This window comes from Lucilia cuprina, chromosome 4 (genome assembly GCF_022045245.1).
Source record: "Lucilia cuprina isolate Lc7/37 chromosome 4, ASM2204524v1, whole genome shotgun sequence".
NCBI lineage: Eukaryota > Metazoa > Arthropoda > Insecta > Diptera > Calliphoridae > Lucilia > Lucilia cuprina.
In genome coordinates this window covers 42,980,959-42,997,520 of record NC_060952.1, presented here as the reverse complement: position 1 = coordinate 42,997,520, position 16,562 = coordinate 42,980,959, and the positions used below count along the sequence as shown (strand labels likewise).

At 28.5% G+C, this 16,562-nt stretch overlaps 1 protein-coding gene across 1 annotated transcript in view; it reads left to right on the top strand.

Moving 5' to 3' along the window:
• The first annotated feature begins 1,722 nt into the window (after positions 1-1,722).
• The window catches only part of LOC111679864 (pituitary homeobox homolog Ptx1), a 40,838-nt gene continuing 25,998 nt past the window's right edge, over positions 1,723-16,562 (top strand). The window contains exons 1-2 of the mRNA XM_023441465.2: positions 1,723-3,201; positions 10,468-11,201. Coding sequence (XP_023297233.2) covers positions 10,718-11,201 — 484 coding nt within the window. The 5' untranslated portion in view covers positions 1,723-3,201; positions 10,468-10,717. The remainder of the gene's footprint in view (positions 3,202-10,467; positions 11,202-16,562) is intronic.

Sequence of the window (16,562 nt, the reverse complement as noted above, 5' to 3'; positions counted from 1 at the left end):
ACTTTGCTCATGAACATTATTAGAGTTTTTTTTTTAAACTGCCATAACGTCCATGGTTACACACTATGACATTTTCTGTTGTGCCATAAAGTCCAAGACTAGTCACCTAGTTCGATAGAGCATTCGCTGGCTTTAATTCGTCGTATGTTCAGGAATGTACAACCGAACTGCTGGGTACCAATTTATTCAGCTGTTGACGGTTTATTAAATTTATTGATATAATGTAAGCTAGTGCAGAAATTAGGTAGATAATAACATATTTAATTCGGCGTCATGGGTTTCAATATATATCCCTAGACTTTTTAATGTCCTAGTGTATATGCCTCACAGTAAAACTAGATTCCTTCTGTTATTTGCTCTATTGCTTAGCATAATAACTTATGTGGGAGCAATGTCTTCTAGTTCCATAACTTTTTGTATCTGCTAAAGACAAGCATAATAAACAAGGAATCGAATACGGAGCAAAAAGTTATTATTATGATTCTGGTAACTACATTTGTCATTTTGTATTACTAAATGGATTGTATTCTGATGTGTCCTTAAAATATTCTATATTTCAAAATCTAATTAAAAAAGCACCGATTTGGCAAAATAATCTATAGACATTATGTTCCTCTTGTTTACCAAAGGAAACAGTGTGCTCCCCCACTTTAAGCTTCCTTATATTGAACAGTTCTCGTTGTTGTTGATAAAATACTAAAAAGAACTGACTTTTAAAGAAAGAACCAACAGCAAAAAAAGTAGACACACACAAGAAAATAATTTAGAAATCTGTCAAATTCTTAAAGAGGAAGAGTATAAAATAACATTTACATTTATTTTTTTTTTACTTAACAACAAACAAGAAGAATATTGATTAATTTAAAGTATAATAAAAATTTAAAGAAAATTCCATTGAATGCTACAAAGTACGCAAAGTTTCCATTGTAGCGAACTATTCGTATATTCACTCGAATTATTTGTTGAAGCGTACAACTGTTTTATAACGTTTTTTAAACAAGAATGGCTGAGTTTTTTCTTAAAAACACACATACGCTCTTACATACAAACATAACGACTCCAAAAGTGTATAAAAAACAACAACAAAGGTAACACATAAATGGGGAAGTACTTTTTGCTGTGAGTATTATGTAAAAATTAGAGTAAAAGAAATGGTGTTATGGGAAAGTAGTGTTGTCTCATTTGTTTGCATTGACATGATTTGAGTTCAGTTGAACACACATTTACACTTACTCTCTAGCAGAATTTTGTAAAACAAACATGTCGTTGAGGGTTGTTGTTTTTCCCATAAGCACTCTTTCCTTGTTTAACACTTGTGGTAAGTCCCTTTCACACTTATAATAATAAACCGTTACTCGTTACTTCTTCTACTCGTTGTTGATTGCGTTAGAACTCGGTTTATCATTGTTTAGGTATTTAGTGTATTCTTGTTGTTTTTGTTAAATCTTATCAGAAAATTTGTATAGAAAACAAATTGAACAAAAATGTCTCTAGCAACAACTTGAATGAATTTTTTGAGAGTGTGTGCGTGTGAGTGTTTAAATTGTTTTGATTCTTATCGCCTAGAGATAAGAGAATACGAATATAGAGTAAATGTGTTGTTATTATCGTTGTTTTTGCTGCTTGTGCCTAGATTGATATTTCTTGTTCTATTCAATAGTGCTTTTTTCCGGTATCTCGTAGGGAAAAACCAAATGCTCAATTCAGTCGTTTCGATTAATGCGCGTACGTCTGAACGTTAAACTCGCTGCCTAAAAAATAATCGCCACCAAACGTACTGACGTTGTTGCGTTTTATCAACAAACGTATTAACGGTAAAGCAACGTATTTGTATGTGGAATAACGGGGTTTGTTTTGATTCTTGCAAACAAATCGTTTGTTCGTGCAAGTCCTGTTGCAAAAGTAAACTTTAAAACGAGTAAACTCGTCAACATTTTGAGAGCAGTTTTGAAGACAGAGCGAGTGTAATTGTGTGTGTGTTTGAGAATAGAAAAAGGGGTGGTAAAAACCCATAACCGCCCTGAATTTTTGGTGTATATGAGAATATGCGTCTATCGCAATCACCACTATATGCTGTGCGAGTATGTGGATAGATAGATACTACAACTTAGATAGATTTTACAGACGCGTTTCCGTTTTCCGTTGCTGCATTGTCATTCGTTCACGAATACTCGCCTAGTGTTAACGTTCACTTTTTTTGTCGATTTGTGTACGTACGTTGTGTCAGCTAGCAGGCAGCAGCATCAGTAGACAACCAAACAATACGGTCGTATAACCTCATTACAAATCAATCCCCATCAGTTGATTATATACCATCAGCCAGGTTTTAACACCAACAAAAAATACCCTGCAAACCAAAACAAAATATAAATAAAAAAAAATCAAATAAATCCCTTAGAGTCGTTTTTGTTGTCTCACCAACTAAATCTACTACTACTACGACTAGATTGTTTGTTGTATACACATTTTAGCCCAGTCTAATTACCCGCTGGATTAAATTATTAAAACACTTAAGCCGTCGCGGATTTTGTATCAAAACAAAAAAAGTAAAACATCAACCAACTACAATAAAAATAATAAAAAATAACGAAACGAAGTTTAATAAAACAAAAAAGTGAAAGTGTTAAAGAATTGTTGTAAAAAAATGAAATCAAAACAAAATCAAATCAGATATAAAAGTATTATAGAATAAAAATCATAATAAATCTAAAATAATCCCTATAAATACTATTAATTCAAAGCTTTTTATAATAACACACAAAAAGCTTCTCAACAATTTGTATGGAAAAAAATATTAATAACTTAATTTAAACACTTGTCCGTAACAAAGCTATTTTTAACATTTGACTTTGTATTAATCTTAAAAAATATATATCTTTGAAATAGCACACAATTTCAAATTATTTAAAAACCCGCCGCCCCAGTTTATTAAATGATTTAATGCTAAAGTGCGTGACCGTCGGCTAGTGACAAAATTCGAAGAAATCAATTTTCTTAAGCAAAACAATTAATAGATAAAGAACAACAACAGCAACAGTAAAAAAGTAATAAATTATATTAAACCATTAATTAAACAGTATAAATGTGTGCTAAGCATTTGTCTGCTTAATTTACTAAAGTGTAAAATAAATCTTTTGAGAAGTCTCATATAAAGTGGATTAAACTTTAACCTCGATAAGCGTATTTAAAATAAAACGCAAGGTGAGCCACAATGTTTATAAATTGTTAAAAATTAATTAAAATATATAATTAAAGATATTTGCTTAATACGTTCAATGAAAATAATAACTTTTTTTAATTTAATATTTTTAAAAATTTGGTAGAACTCGTTCTTAAAGAGTCTTCCAATATTTAAGCAAATGAAAACAAATTTCTATTGTTTACCGTCGGTTAATTGCAAATCTTGTAAACCTTAAGTAAGAAATAACATTTTTTTATTCGAAAATCTTTATTAATACGGAAATAAATTTGGATTTTTTTTATTATTTTCCATTAAAATAAGTCTTAAGAACTTTAACGCTTCACATTTTCTAACACTAATAAAATAAATTTTTCTCTTCTTAGAAATTATTACTGCATATATGTCCGATATTTATTTCTAATATGTATACTATTTAATACTATGTTGAATGATAAACAAAATTGGATCATATATTCCTTATTCGCGATCGAATTTCATTTCTGAAGCAAAGTACACAAAATAAATTCAAGTTTTTATTAGATATCGAGTTAAATAGTCATATATGAATATAACAATTAAACCATTGCGAATGTTTTTAAAATAATAAAAAAGTTTGGAAAATATTCTTAAATATTTAGTTTAATAAGTTTAGGAGGATTCTTTAAGTTGGAACTAGTTCTAGAACTGGTTCTTTAAAGATGTGTTTGCATTTTACAGTAAATATTGGTTAACTAAAGTTAGAACATAAAATGGCCCAAGAAAATAATTGAAACCCAGCACTTTCTTAAAGTTCATTCAAGAATAAACCTTTTTAACAAAAATCATTAATGAAAATGTTTATCCTACAATTGATTCTACAACTGTCCAATACTATTTGTGCAAAGATTATTAAGCCTAGAACCAGTTTTGACTATATCGGACAAATTCTTGGTATCGTTGCCTCCGATGGTTAATTTTATAGTGTTCTAGACTATCAAAAGGGAGGTCGTGTTTTCGATTATCATGTCGAAAATGCCGAAATGTATTTCTTCGGATCTTATGTAGCATATATAAATAACAAACTTAACTTTATAATTCCATTATGAAACTCTATTAATACAACCCAAATTTTTCGTTAGCTACTAAATACGTAATTTTCAAAAATTTTTATATATAGCAATTAAAACTTTTAAAGTTTAAGATAAATTTTCTAAAAAAACATTCAAAATTAAATAATAAAATTATAAATTTAGGCAAATAATTTATTACAATTGTTTTATAACAATTATTTCACAATTGACGTCATATTATTTATTAATTGTAAAAAAATGTTTTAAATTAAAAACAAAATAGAACAGTGAGGACTTCTATTTGCATTTTAATTTTTTGTTAAATATATTTTTTTTTCACATGTGTGTTCTTTCTTCATGCCAAAACAAACAACGATACTTAATAATAAACCGCACATTATAAACCAAAACAATAACAATAATAATAAATAAAAAACAAATATAAATACTAAAAGAAAAAATTATATTAAAAAAAGAAAATAATTAATGTTATTTTGTTGCCAGCAAAAAGTTTAAACCACAACATGCACAGCATTGATATTTTTTTTATACAGACGCATGATTTGTATGAAACTTAACGGTGTGAATGAAAAAAATATAGAAAATTAATAGAAAAAAGTTCAATATTTGCTCAATTTTCATGGTAGACAAAACCTTTATAATAAATTAAAATATTTCACAAAGAATAAAGAAAATAATTAATAAATTGTAGGCTGTCACAGCTACATGCTGTATTTTGTTGTTGATTTTGTTAAAAAAAAATGGGGTGAAATATTACAAAAAAGATTTATATATATATTTTTTTTTTTAATTTTTAACAATTTAATGGGAATATTCTTAATATAAATAGCTGCAACTCTTAAGCAAAGCCTTAAAGCATCCTTTTATAAAATGTAAAAAATTTATTAATTTTAAAACGAAAGAAAATTCCGAGGCTGAGTAATGTTTTTAAAGAATTTAGCAGCGTTGAATCCGAATCAAAATTTTACATTCATGCATCATTTATTAGTGATATCATATCCGAAATACGAAATCAAAAATCAAATTATTATAATACATTGGAAAATAGAACATAAAGAATACTTCTTAAGAATGACTTCAGGTGTAGTAAATTTGAAATCAAATAAAAAAAGACTAATTTCTATGACAAGCCTGCGTTAAAATTATCACTTTTGCACGACTTTTTCAGTACTTCCAAAGGTTTAATTCCACTCCTTTTTTGCTTCTTTGGAAGTACTTTTTACTTTAAAAAAATTTATTAATTTTAAAACGAAAGAAAATTCCGAGGCTGAGTAATGTTTTTAAAGAATTTAGCAGCGCTGAATTCGAATCAAAATTTTACATTCATGCATCATTTATTAGTGATATCATATCCGAAATTCGAAATCAAAAATCAAATTATTATAATACATTGGAAAATAGAACATAAAGAATACTTCTTAAGAATGACTTCAGGTGTAGTAAATTTGAAATCAAATAAAAAAGACTAACTTCTATGACAAGCCTGCGTTAAAATTATCACCTTTGCACGACTTTTTCAGTACTTCCAAAGGTTTAATTCCACTCCTTTTTTCTTCTTTGGAAGTACTTTTTTGTTGGGATATTGTATCCTTAAAAACACATTTTTGTTCGAATAGTAGTTTTTTTAGGAAAGAGAAATATTGGAATGCAAAACTTCATTTCAAAACCAATAAATACTGCATGCATATTTCCTTCACATAAAAAACTTCTTAAAATTTGTCACCGAAATACATTTGATAAAAACTCCAATAAAAACTGACATTAAAGACGAATGAGTTAAAAGCTAATGTATCCACTTTTCTATACTTCCTAGCATAAAACAAAACATGACACTGACTTGAACTTACCCAACAACTTATTTTTCAATGATTACTACATACCGTCAGCATTACTAGTAATGATATATCAATAATTACCCTACAAAACTTTTCATTACCACGTAATTGGTTAAAATGTTAAAATTTATTAAAACAAAAGTATTTTAAGTTATTATTTTAACACAGTGATGATGGCGATGGAACTTACTGCAATCGCTTACATTTACTAAAAGAAATCTATGAACGTAAGTCGCATGTAAAAACATATACAGTTTCTATACCTTTGCCGAGATGTTAATGAATGAATTATTAAGTATTTATATAACACATTATTAATTAAGACGTTACTAAACGACTTTGACGACATGTAGTAGTCATTGAAATGTATGTTTATAAGGCAGTGGTTACAATTGCAAGTAATTACCCAGTTTTGCTGGTTATACATATATCGGTCATTTACTACAAAACTAGCATTGTCCAAATTAGTTTTTCTTTTAACTGAGGTCTACAAAACGTGTTGCAGCTCCCTCGTATATACTCGTGAAAGAAAGAGTATAAGAGAGCTCATTGCGTTTCGCTTTACTAAAGTTATATAGGTTTTCTCAAATATTAGATAAATAAAAATGAAATTTAAATTTAGATGAGAAACATATTAACCTCTACTATCTGAATTTTATTTGATTTTTCAAATTCCCTTTTTTGTTTGAGTTAATTAAAAAAATAGTAAAGGGCAATTAAACAATTAAACACATTTTCTCGAAACCAGTATAAGCAATTTACTAGAAAAATGAATTTAACGTATCATAGTCGGCTATTTTATTTTTAAATAGAACTACTTACTTTAAACTTTATAAGTTATACATCTTTAACTGCCTATTTGTAAGCAATATCAACGTGCTTGCTTCTTATGTCATTACCATGTTAAAATAAAAACTTAAATTTAATTGTGTATTTAAATATTAGCATTTAACCCATTACTTGATGTTGAAACTGCTTAGTTGAAACTTTATACGCTAGCGATCGTTATAACACTTATTTAACTGCTTATTTGTAAGCCGCGTGTTAATATCAATACTTAAATACAATTATGTAATTAAGTTTTAACATTTAACCACTTACTCGATAATTAATGTCTTTTCTGGGTTATACATTGGCGTTTTAACGCTTTATTTTGCATTTGTAGTCAAGTACTTGTCACGCTGGCTTACAAATAAGGATTAAAATAATATATTTTAAATAAGACTATGAAAATATTAAATAGTACCTAACGCAAACTCCTTAAAATAAGTACTTAATTAAGTAATTACTGAACTTCTTAAATGCAGAGCAGATAGTATGAAATAGTCATTGTAAAGTTAGTGGCTGAACCAGCACAATTTCTAACAAAAACCATATGTAATTTAATTCAATCATAAATATGTCTGCATTTCAAAATGCATTTGAACAAATTTTTTATAATTTAGAAAATCAAACAATTTGTTTTACAAAAAATTCACATATCAAAATCATTATTTAATAAAACATTCTCTTTTCTTTCCCTTCTATTTATTAGTCAAATGTGTAGCTGCAGTACATTGACTTTTAGATAAAAGAAGAAAAACAAGCAACACACTAAACTTTTTAATCCTCTAAGAGATTAAGTAGGGATCAAAAGAATTATTTTTTTAATTTTACAAGAATTTATATTCTTTTTTTTTGAATTTTATTGTACAGGCAGCAGAAGCAGCAAAATACTTTAATACTGCTGTTGCTGCTGCTAGTCGGTGTAATAAAAATTTATATGATGATTGTCAGTCACTCAACCAGTCAGCTACAGCTCCTCCTCACTCACTATTTACAATTATTTCTTTTTATTTTTCTAATGAACGAAAATGAAAGTTTGTTTTCTTTGAGTGTAAAGTGCACATTTATCTAGATACGAAATCATTTTCATATAGATAAATTTGCATTTTAATATTAGAAAGATGTTAGACTGGTTGGCTGGCTGACTGTTGCAATAAAATTGTCTGTGTCAAAATGTGGTTGTTGTTTGTTGGCTGGTGGCAAAATGTTAATTAGATGCAAATAACACCAAACATTATACAGATATAGAAATAATAATAAAAATTATTCGAAAATAAATAAATTTGTGTATTTAACGTTGTTGTCTAATGTATGAGTGTGTTCAAGTATAGTTTTATGGGATTTTTTATTTGTTTTATTGTATTTGTTATAGTTGTGTTATTTTTATTATTATTTATTTAAGATTTTTATCATTTGGTTTATTTTTCGACCTAGTATACTTTAATTTTACGTGCAATATGTTTTGTTCCCGTTTATATATTTGTATAATTTGTGGTATTTATTGCGGTTGTCAATGTTTCGTTTTTGATTGTTTTGCAAAATAAAAAAAAACTATTAAGTTTTTACGTGCCATTTAAAATATAGAGAGATAATTGTATAAAAGGGATTAAAAAGAACAATAAAACATTGGCCGATTTTAAAATAAATCATTTAGACAGTTGACAACAATTTTCAAATTGGCTTTAATTTAGGAGAAGTTTAAGATACATATTTAGAAAAAGGAAGAATACATGTACATTATGGCTATAACTTTTATAAAATTTTTAGACATTTATGTACATATTCTCATAAAACTCGGTAGAGATATTTGTGCTCAAATGAAATATACTTGCGTCTAATTTTATTTTGAAGCCAGCAGAGGGCTTTATTTGTGTCAACCCTCTAGCTCTTTCTATTCGGACTCTATCGTGCTTTCAACAAACAGACAGACATGGTTCGATCGACTTTAAATTTAATAATAATACTGATTTACTTTTGTGGGTCTATGATCAAATGCCATAAAATTTTCGATATTTACTCTAAACAAAATTAAAATTTTTTGTAATAAAAAACTGGAAATTTTCCCTCAGAACAGGTGTCATTGTTTGACCACAACTTCTATTTTGAAGTTTGGCTCCCAAAAATGTGTATTATTCTATTAAAAATTCTTGAAAATAAATTTGCAAAAAATATACTGAAAAACAAGTTTTTTTTATCAGAACACTACTGGCTACGAAGTATTGATAGGTCCTAATTTTGGTTATACTCTAATGTAAATTTGTATATAATTAATAACAAGTCAAATATGACAAAAAAATGATATTTCTCAAAATATAGCTCATGATATTTCATTAATGCGATGACAAGCAAATTCCGATTTAGCTCTTAAAAAACCATAATTTTGTCTCTGGGTTTTGGCTTTTCAACTTTTTTTTGTTCGGTCTGTGTGGTTTGTTGTTTCTCATGGATATAAATACTTATGAAGATATCTGGAATCTTATACTAAAATTTTCAGAAATTAAAGGTAATTATATTTATCATCACTAAAATTTCCATGACGCAAGTTCTCCTCTTCGTATGACGCAAGTCCTCTGATCAATAAACCCGAATTAAAGATTGTGCCAGTCTTGTAGTAAATGTATGTGTATCACAACCCGTGACCTATAAATTTTTCTAAATTATATGAACAGTAATAAGATATATCTCGTTAATCTAGTGGGTTCGAATCCCAACGGAGACACTAACAAAGGAGTGCAAAACAAGCACCATGAACGCCTATGTATATATCTTCGAATTTGATTTAACATATTTGATTTCGAACTAACTATTTACCTATTGCTACATAAACTATTTATTTATCTGTGATGAAAACATATAAGTTTAAAATGTTTTCTGTAATGTAACTACATATGTATTACCTTCAGACCTTTTAATTATATTACTTTACTTAGGACTTCTACATACATATAACAGCTCACAACAGTGGAATTCTCAACAAAAAATACACACACAAACCTAGAAAAGAGAGAGCGTAATAATAATTCACAGAAATGTAAATATTTTGCTTAAACTGAACATCAGATAAAGAAATAAGTAGTAACAGTAATATAGTTGTATGAACTACATCATGAATACTATGAATAGAACAGTCAGTTACTTGCAAGTAAAACTGAAATTGAAAAAAAAGAAACATTTTATGACTCTTGCCAATGTTATCTGCTTGACTATATGTCCGTCCCTTAACTCGCGTTACGCCGGTTATCTTTTGTATACGACACTGAAATTTTTTTCTTTAAATTTAGACGGAATTTTTTAAAGAAACTTAAATATACCATATCTGTACGTAGCTTTTTTTGGTATTTAAATATTTGTAATGTTAAGCAAAGCAAACAGAACATATAAAAAAAGAAAAACAAAACAAATTTTTGGAGACTTGGTGTTAAATCTTACATTTTTTGAGTGTTGGAGGTTAAGCTTGTTGTTTTAATGTACTCGTTTATACTTTTATAAAATAATTTAAATATTTAAGTAAAAAAACAATTAAAATTATATTTATGTTTTTTGGATATTTTTTTAGGCTGGAAAACAAAGCTCTTTTTGAGCAGAGCTTCAACTTTGCAAATCCCCAAGTGTACGATACCGGCTTCACCACGACGACTACATTCCTGCAACACTTTAAGGACGTCGTCACGACGAAGTTCTCCGGCAGAGATCATCATCTGCCGCCTCTACATCCCCACCAACAACACACCACGTTGCACGCACATCATCAGCCACACCAGGCTGTGGCTCAAGGCTTTTCCACCATTTTCCCCACATATCTAGGCATGGATCGCGCCAGTGGCGGTAACGCTGCTGGCGGCGGTCTGGGTGTAGTCTCGAGCGGTAATCCTGGCGGCGGTGGTGGTGCCTTAAATGGTCTCGAAGCCATGTCAGCCGAATCTACAGGTTTATGCTTACAAGACTTGGTCAGTGCTGGCACTGCTGCCGGAGCTGGTTCGGCAGGTTCTGCTGAGAGTGCCACTAGTACTAGTACCGCTCTTAGTAGCGGCAGTACGGGTAGTTCAACTGTAAATAGTAATACATCGGTGGGAGGTGGCAGTGATCATTTGCACAATCATCATAGTCTGCATGATTCTAGTTCATCGGTTAGCATTTCACCCGCCATATCGAGCTTAATGCCAATTGGTAGTTTAAGCCATTTACATCATGGCACCGGTCAGGATCTGGTTTCCGGTTATAGTCAACATCCACATCATACAGTAGCACCCCCGCATACGCCTAAACATGAACCACTGGAGAAACTCAGAAGTAAGTAGTGAATATTTTTTAACCATTTGTAATAGCATTGTTATGCAATATAGAAGATTTCAAAGAGAGAGAGAATGTCAAATAGAGTTATTCTTATGATTATCGTTGAAATATAAAGTTTCATTCTCATACTATTTATCTCACTAGAAAGCTTCCTTAAGCAAGGTGCTTTATTACTTTAAACTTAAAGATTTGACATAGGTATCAATCAATTAGATTTGGCAGAGTTTTTGAATGTAGGTGTGAAACGAGATCCTTCCTTCCAAAGTCTGCTCTAATTAAGCCCTTTTTATTGATAGAATTGTAGCTAATTACTATAGAAAATCAAACTATGTATATTGGTACCTGCTGAGTAAAAAGAATACAAAATATAGGGTCCAATATTAAATTATGTAAGGAATTTGTCAATAATGCAAGGACCCAAATGTAAAAATTTAAATATCTTTACTTAAACCATAATTTCAACAAGTGTTGTTGGTATACAATCGATAAACAATTTATTTAATTTTTGCTTGCTAGTCAAAACTTGTTGTCAAAAGTAACAATAAATAAAATTGGAAAATATGTCATCAACAGCTGTCACAATTTCCCATGAATACGTAATACACTTAACAACAATAACAATAGTAAAAGAAAGGAAAAGAAAACAAACAAATCATTCACGGTGGCATCGATATTGCCAAAACTAACAAATATTAGATGTTGGGTTTTGCTTATCAAGGAACTGAAAATGAACAAAAGAAATTCATATTCATAAACAGCAACAACAACAACAACAACAATAAAAAACATGTCACTTTTACAGCAATTATTTGCGCCACACTTGTTCGAAATAAATATAAAAATTCGTTTCGAATTTTTTCTTCTTTCTTTTATAAACCAAATATAAGAAGAGATGCTTGCTGCTCTGTTGTATCTGATGTTGTTGTTGCTATTATTGTGATAACATTTTTCACGCATCATGTTCTGGAATACAAAACAAAAACTCCCCGGAATTCCGACCTAATCATTGTGTAATCATTAGTTAAATTATACAAATTTTTTAATGTTCGAAAATAAACTAAACGAAACAAGAAATTGGGAAAAAATGTTACGGCTAATTGAACACCCCTCTCTCATGACGTTGAAGTAACATGTAATATGTATATTGAACAACAAAACTCTCTGCTCATACTTTCACTTACTATTTTACACAAGTGTGTAATAAATACATAGTATGTTTGTGTGTGAAATGATGCTGGCTGAAGTGTTGCCTCTATGTCTGTTAAAATAAGCGACTTTTGTGTAATTTCGCTGTTTGACACTTCAATTATATTGGGCCCACAATATGTTCATATACAAGTAAGTATAGACAATATGTAGTTGTTTTTGTTGTTATGACACTTGTTTACATTGATATTCGTTTGAGGGAGTTTTTGTTTTTATATTTGGATTTTTAGCCATAAGGAAATTTGATATGCTCTTGACTCGGTGCGTACGTATATAAGAGACCCTATTAAACGTATGAATTAGAAATTATCAAGTGCATAACTTAGTTTTGTTGTGTAAAAGTGTTTTGAAGTTGTTTTTTTCTCTCCATGGTGTGTTTGACATTTCGCTCTACAAATTGTTTTGGGAATTGAACTGACATTTGAGAGTAACAGAGGTCAGCACTAGAAGTGTGCGAGAGTTCACATCAAAACGATGCGTATGAAAAGAGGAAAAGGAAACACTTTAACCCCACTTGTTGTTGTTATAAATAAATATTAAAATCATACCGAGATAAGTGATTTCAATAATAACATAATTTAATAATTATTCTCATTTTATCTATTAAAGTAAAATTGTATTTATTATGAATTAGAAATCTCATTTCAAACTCATACCTCACATGATTTTCTTTTTCATTTAAAATTCACCTTATTAATCCATCCGAAAATCTTTTAATATTTCCTTTGAAGTAAAGTAAAAAAGAAACATGTTAATGTTGCTTTATTGTCTTCAAATAGTGTAGTTTTTAATCCTAACTAAATTAAATTGTATATTTAAAAATAATTCCTTTCCATCATTCTGTTCATCAAATTAACAATACATAATATATTTAACAATATGTAGTAGTGTGTTCTCAAAAAAACCGAAACAAAAATCATGAAAAAAACACCCACATCTCTATTACGTATACTAAATAATGTTGACTAATTATCGCCTATTTTGTAGAATTTTTTCTTTTAGATTGACAAAAAATTATGTTTGTCACCACCAAATTCATTTCATTTTATTTCCATCATCATTTCCACAGCATGTTCACACATTTCAACTTGTCATCTACAATTTGTCGAAAGATTTCATTTGTTTCCATCAACGATCTTGAGAATATTTATCTCGATTTGTATCTTTTCATTGCCAGTGATCTGTGAAAATTGTTGAAAATGCTGATGGTGTTTCTTTGCGTGTTTTTTTAAGTAATTTGGAGTGTGAATTATTGAGTCATTAATTTGCTCTTAATTTGTTTTATGTCACAAATGCACAACGAAAATGTTTGTCAAAAATTTAAATTTTTTTGGCTGTAATATGATTGGGATTTTTTCCGTTTAAATTTTATTTAATTAAAGAGGGAATTCCCTTTGTATTTTATTAATTAACACCGTGAAATTAAAATATTATTTGGAAATTCTATATCATTAGTTTTTAATTGAAAATATCCTTCAAACAGAATCAGTTTTTATAAACATAAAGTGAGTGATATTATTCCGTAAATAACATTCCTCGCCATCACTGATTTGAACTACATCAACTGGGTTTCTGATCATTAAAAGATAATTTAACAGGACGATAGTGGTCTAAGAGCATTTTTTCGGATTTAAATTAGTAAACAACCTTTTACCAACCTAACATAACCTACACATATAAATGTTTGTCTATAAACTTCTATAAATCAAAAATTTTGTGTAAATTTTATTAAAGGGAACTTTCTAATAATGGTCAATGCATCAGAATGTCTCCTTCATATCTGGTTTTTTATGTAATCTGAAAGCCCAATCTGCCGACTTTAAAATAAAGGTTTAATCTCAGTAATATTATCTTTCCTCCTCGTAAATTTAAAATTATGACTTTTTCAAAATTTAGGTTAAAGACGGATGATTTCAAAGATTAAACCTTTATTTTTAAGTAAGCAGATTGGAATTTCAGATAACATAACAAAATGTATTAATAAAGGTCTACTTCGCTCTGTTATAACGTCTCAAAGTGGGGTTTATAAAAATAGCAGGACACGATATTTAGAAAAAAACATGATGTGAAGAAATTCGAATTCAATGCAGATCATTTATTTTTCGGTGAAAATTTTGTTTGTTTTTGTAGCTATAATTTAGCTTGAAAATAGATATTTTAAGAATTTTATACATATATTTTACAGAAATATATTTTCTTTTAAAAATATTTGTCAAAATTATACGTATTTTTGCATCTATTATCAATCAATTTATATGTTCTATAAATCAAGTTCTAATAAATACCTATATACATATATTTGATTTTTTTTGTTATTTTTTCCTTTACTTTGATTTTTGTGTATAATCTCTAGGGATTTTATATTTAATCCATTTAAGATATTAAAATATTTAAAAAATTCAAATGCCATGATTTGTAGACATATTTTATTTTATCTCGTGCTCTACATACACACATACAGACATTGAAACAAATATACACTCATCTATCCATAAAGTATTTAATCTTAAATTATAATCTTTTAATCATAATTTGTATATAAATATTATTAAAATCATAAAAATATGACACATTATTCAATAAAGTTAAAAATTCCTCAAATAAAACAAAACGAAAAGACAAGACGTTGAAAAAAAATTTATATATAAAAAATAATAAAATTATCAATTATGGAAATAAAATGAAAATATATCTTAAAAAAAAACATGCACATGTGTTGTCAAATAAAAACTGGAGATGGTGCTGTGCTGTCTTAAGCCCACCAAGCCCAATACAGCTGTTGACAACATAATTCACTTCCACCAAATAATCATATTCCTACAATCATACTTTTTTTTTAGAGAATTTTGAGTGTGTACTTATGGCTTTTTTATAAAATTTAAAAATAAAACTTAAAAGAGTTTTTTTATTTTTTATGCATCAGCAAGCAACACAACAAACGCATCACTCAAAAGGATTAAAAAAGTATTTAAAACATATCCAACTTGTACTAAAAATAAAAACTATCAAATGAACTTGAAATAAATTCAGTTTTATATAAAAAATACTGAAGAATTTTTACATTCATTAAAAACTAAAATAAATAAAAACGCACGTATAAATGCTATTAAAATTTGTCCGAAAAAAAAAATGATTTTAATAAATCCATAAATACTTTTATATATATTTTTATATGCTACCAATACCTTTTAAACATTTTAAATAAACCAATAATTGAAATCCCAAATGTACACATGTTGAACACGTTGCAAAACCATAATTTTAACACCAAACAAAAAAAAACTACAGTTGGATAATTGTTTTTTTCTGTCTGTAGAATGTTATAGTAAACGAAATTGTTGCATGACTAAAAAAAATTGTTGCTTGAAACATTGGCAACAACAAATAACAACATAAGCAATGACATTAAAATATCAGCAAATGCTTTTGTGAGATTGTAAATTTTAAAAAAATATATTCATTCAGCTACACTCATAAAATAATGTTAGATCTTGTAAAAGTACAATTGCCAAATAATGTAGCTTTTCTGCAATGCTTTACACATTCAAATTAGTTAAGCAATGTCTTCCTTTCCCTGTCATTAGTAACGTGGTTAAATTAAAATATATAGCATGTTATAGTAAATATACTATGGTTTTAACTTTACTAATGTGAAAAAATGCAATATTTCGTTGCATTATTGCAATGAAACATAAAAATATGATAACAATTGTCAAAACTTGTTTCGTTGGACTGGCAGACTATAATACTACTATTTGGGTACTTGTTAAACAACATTATTTTTTGGCTGTACTCAGACATACATATGTATGTAGTCTTGCAACATTACCATATTAATAAAGCTAAATTGTAATGATAACTCAGAACACACATATTGTGTGTTGCTAAGTACTTGCCACAATGCGAGGACATACAGCAGCAATCTACAATATATTGTTGACTCACTATGTATGTGTGTTAACAATACATACCTGCAACCTTAAAATAAACGTTGTTATTGCTATTGCAATATAATAACAAATGCGACAACAACGACACTAAAGCAAATACTCAAACTTAAATATTTAACATACAATTCATACAGACATACACAGCACATACATATGTTTCTTTAGAAATATGCAGGAAACGGAAATGCAAACTGTTGTCATC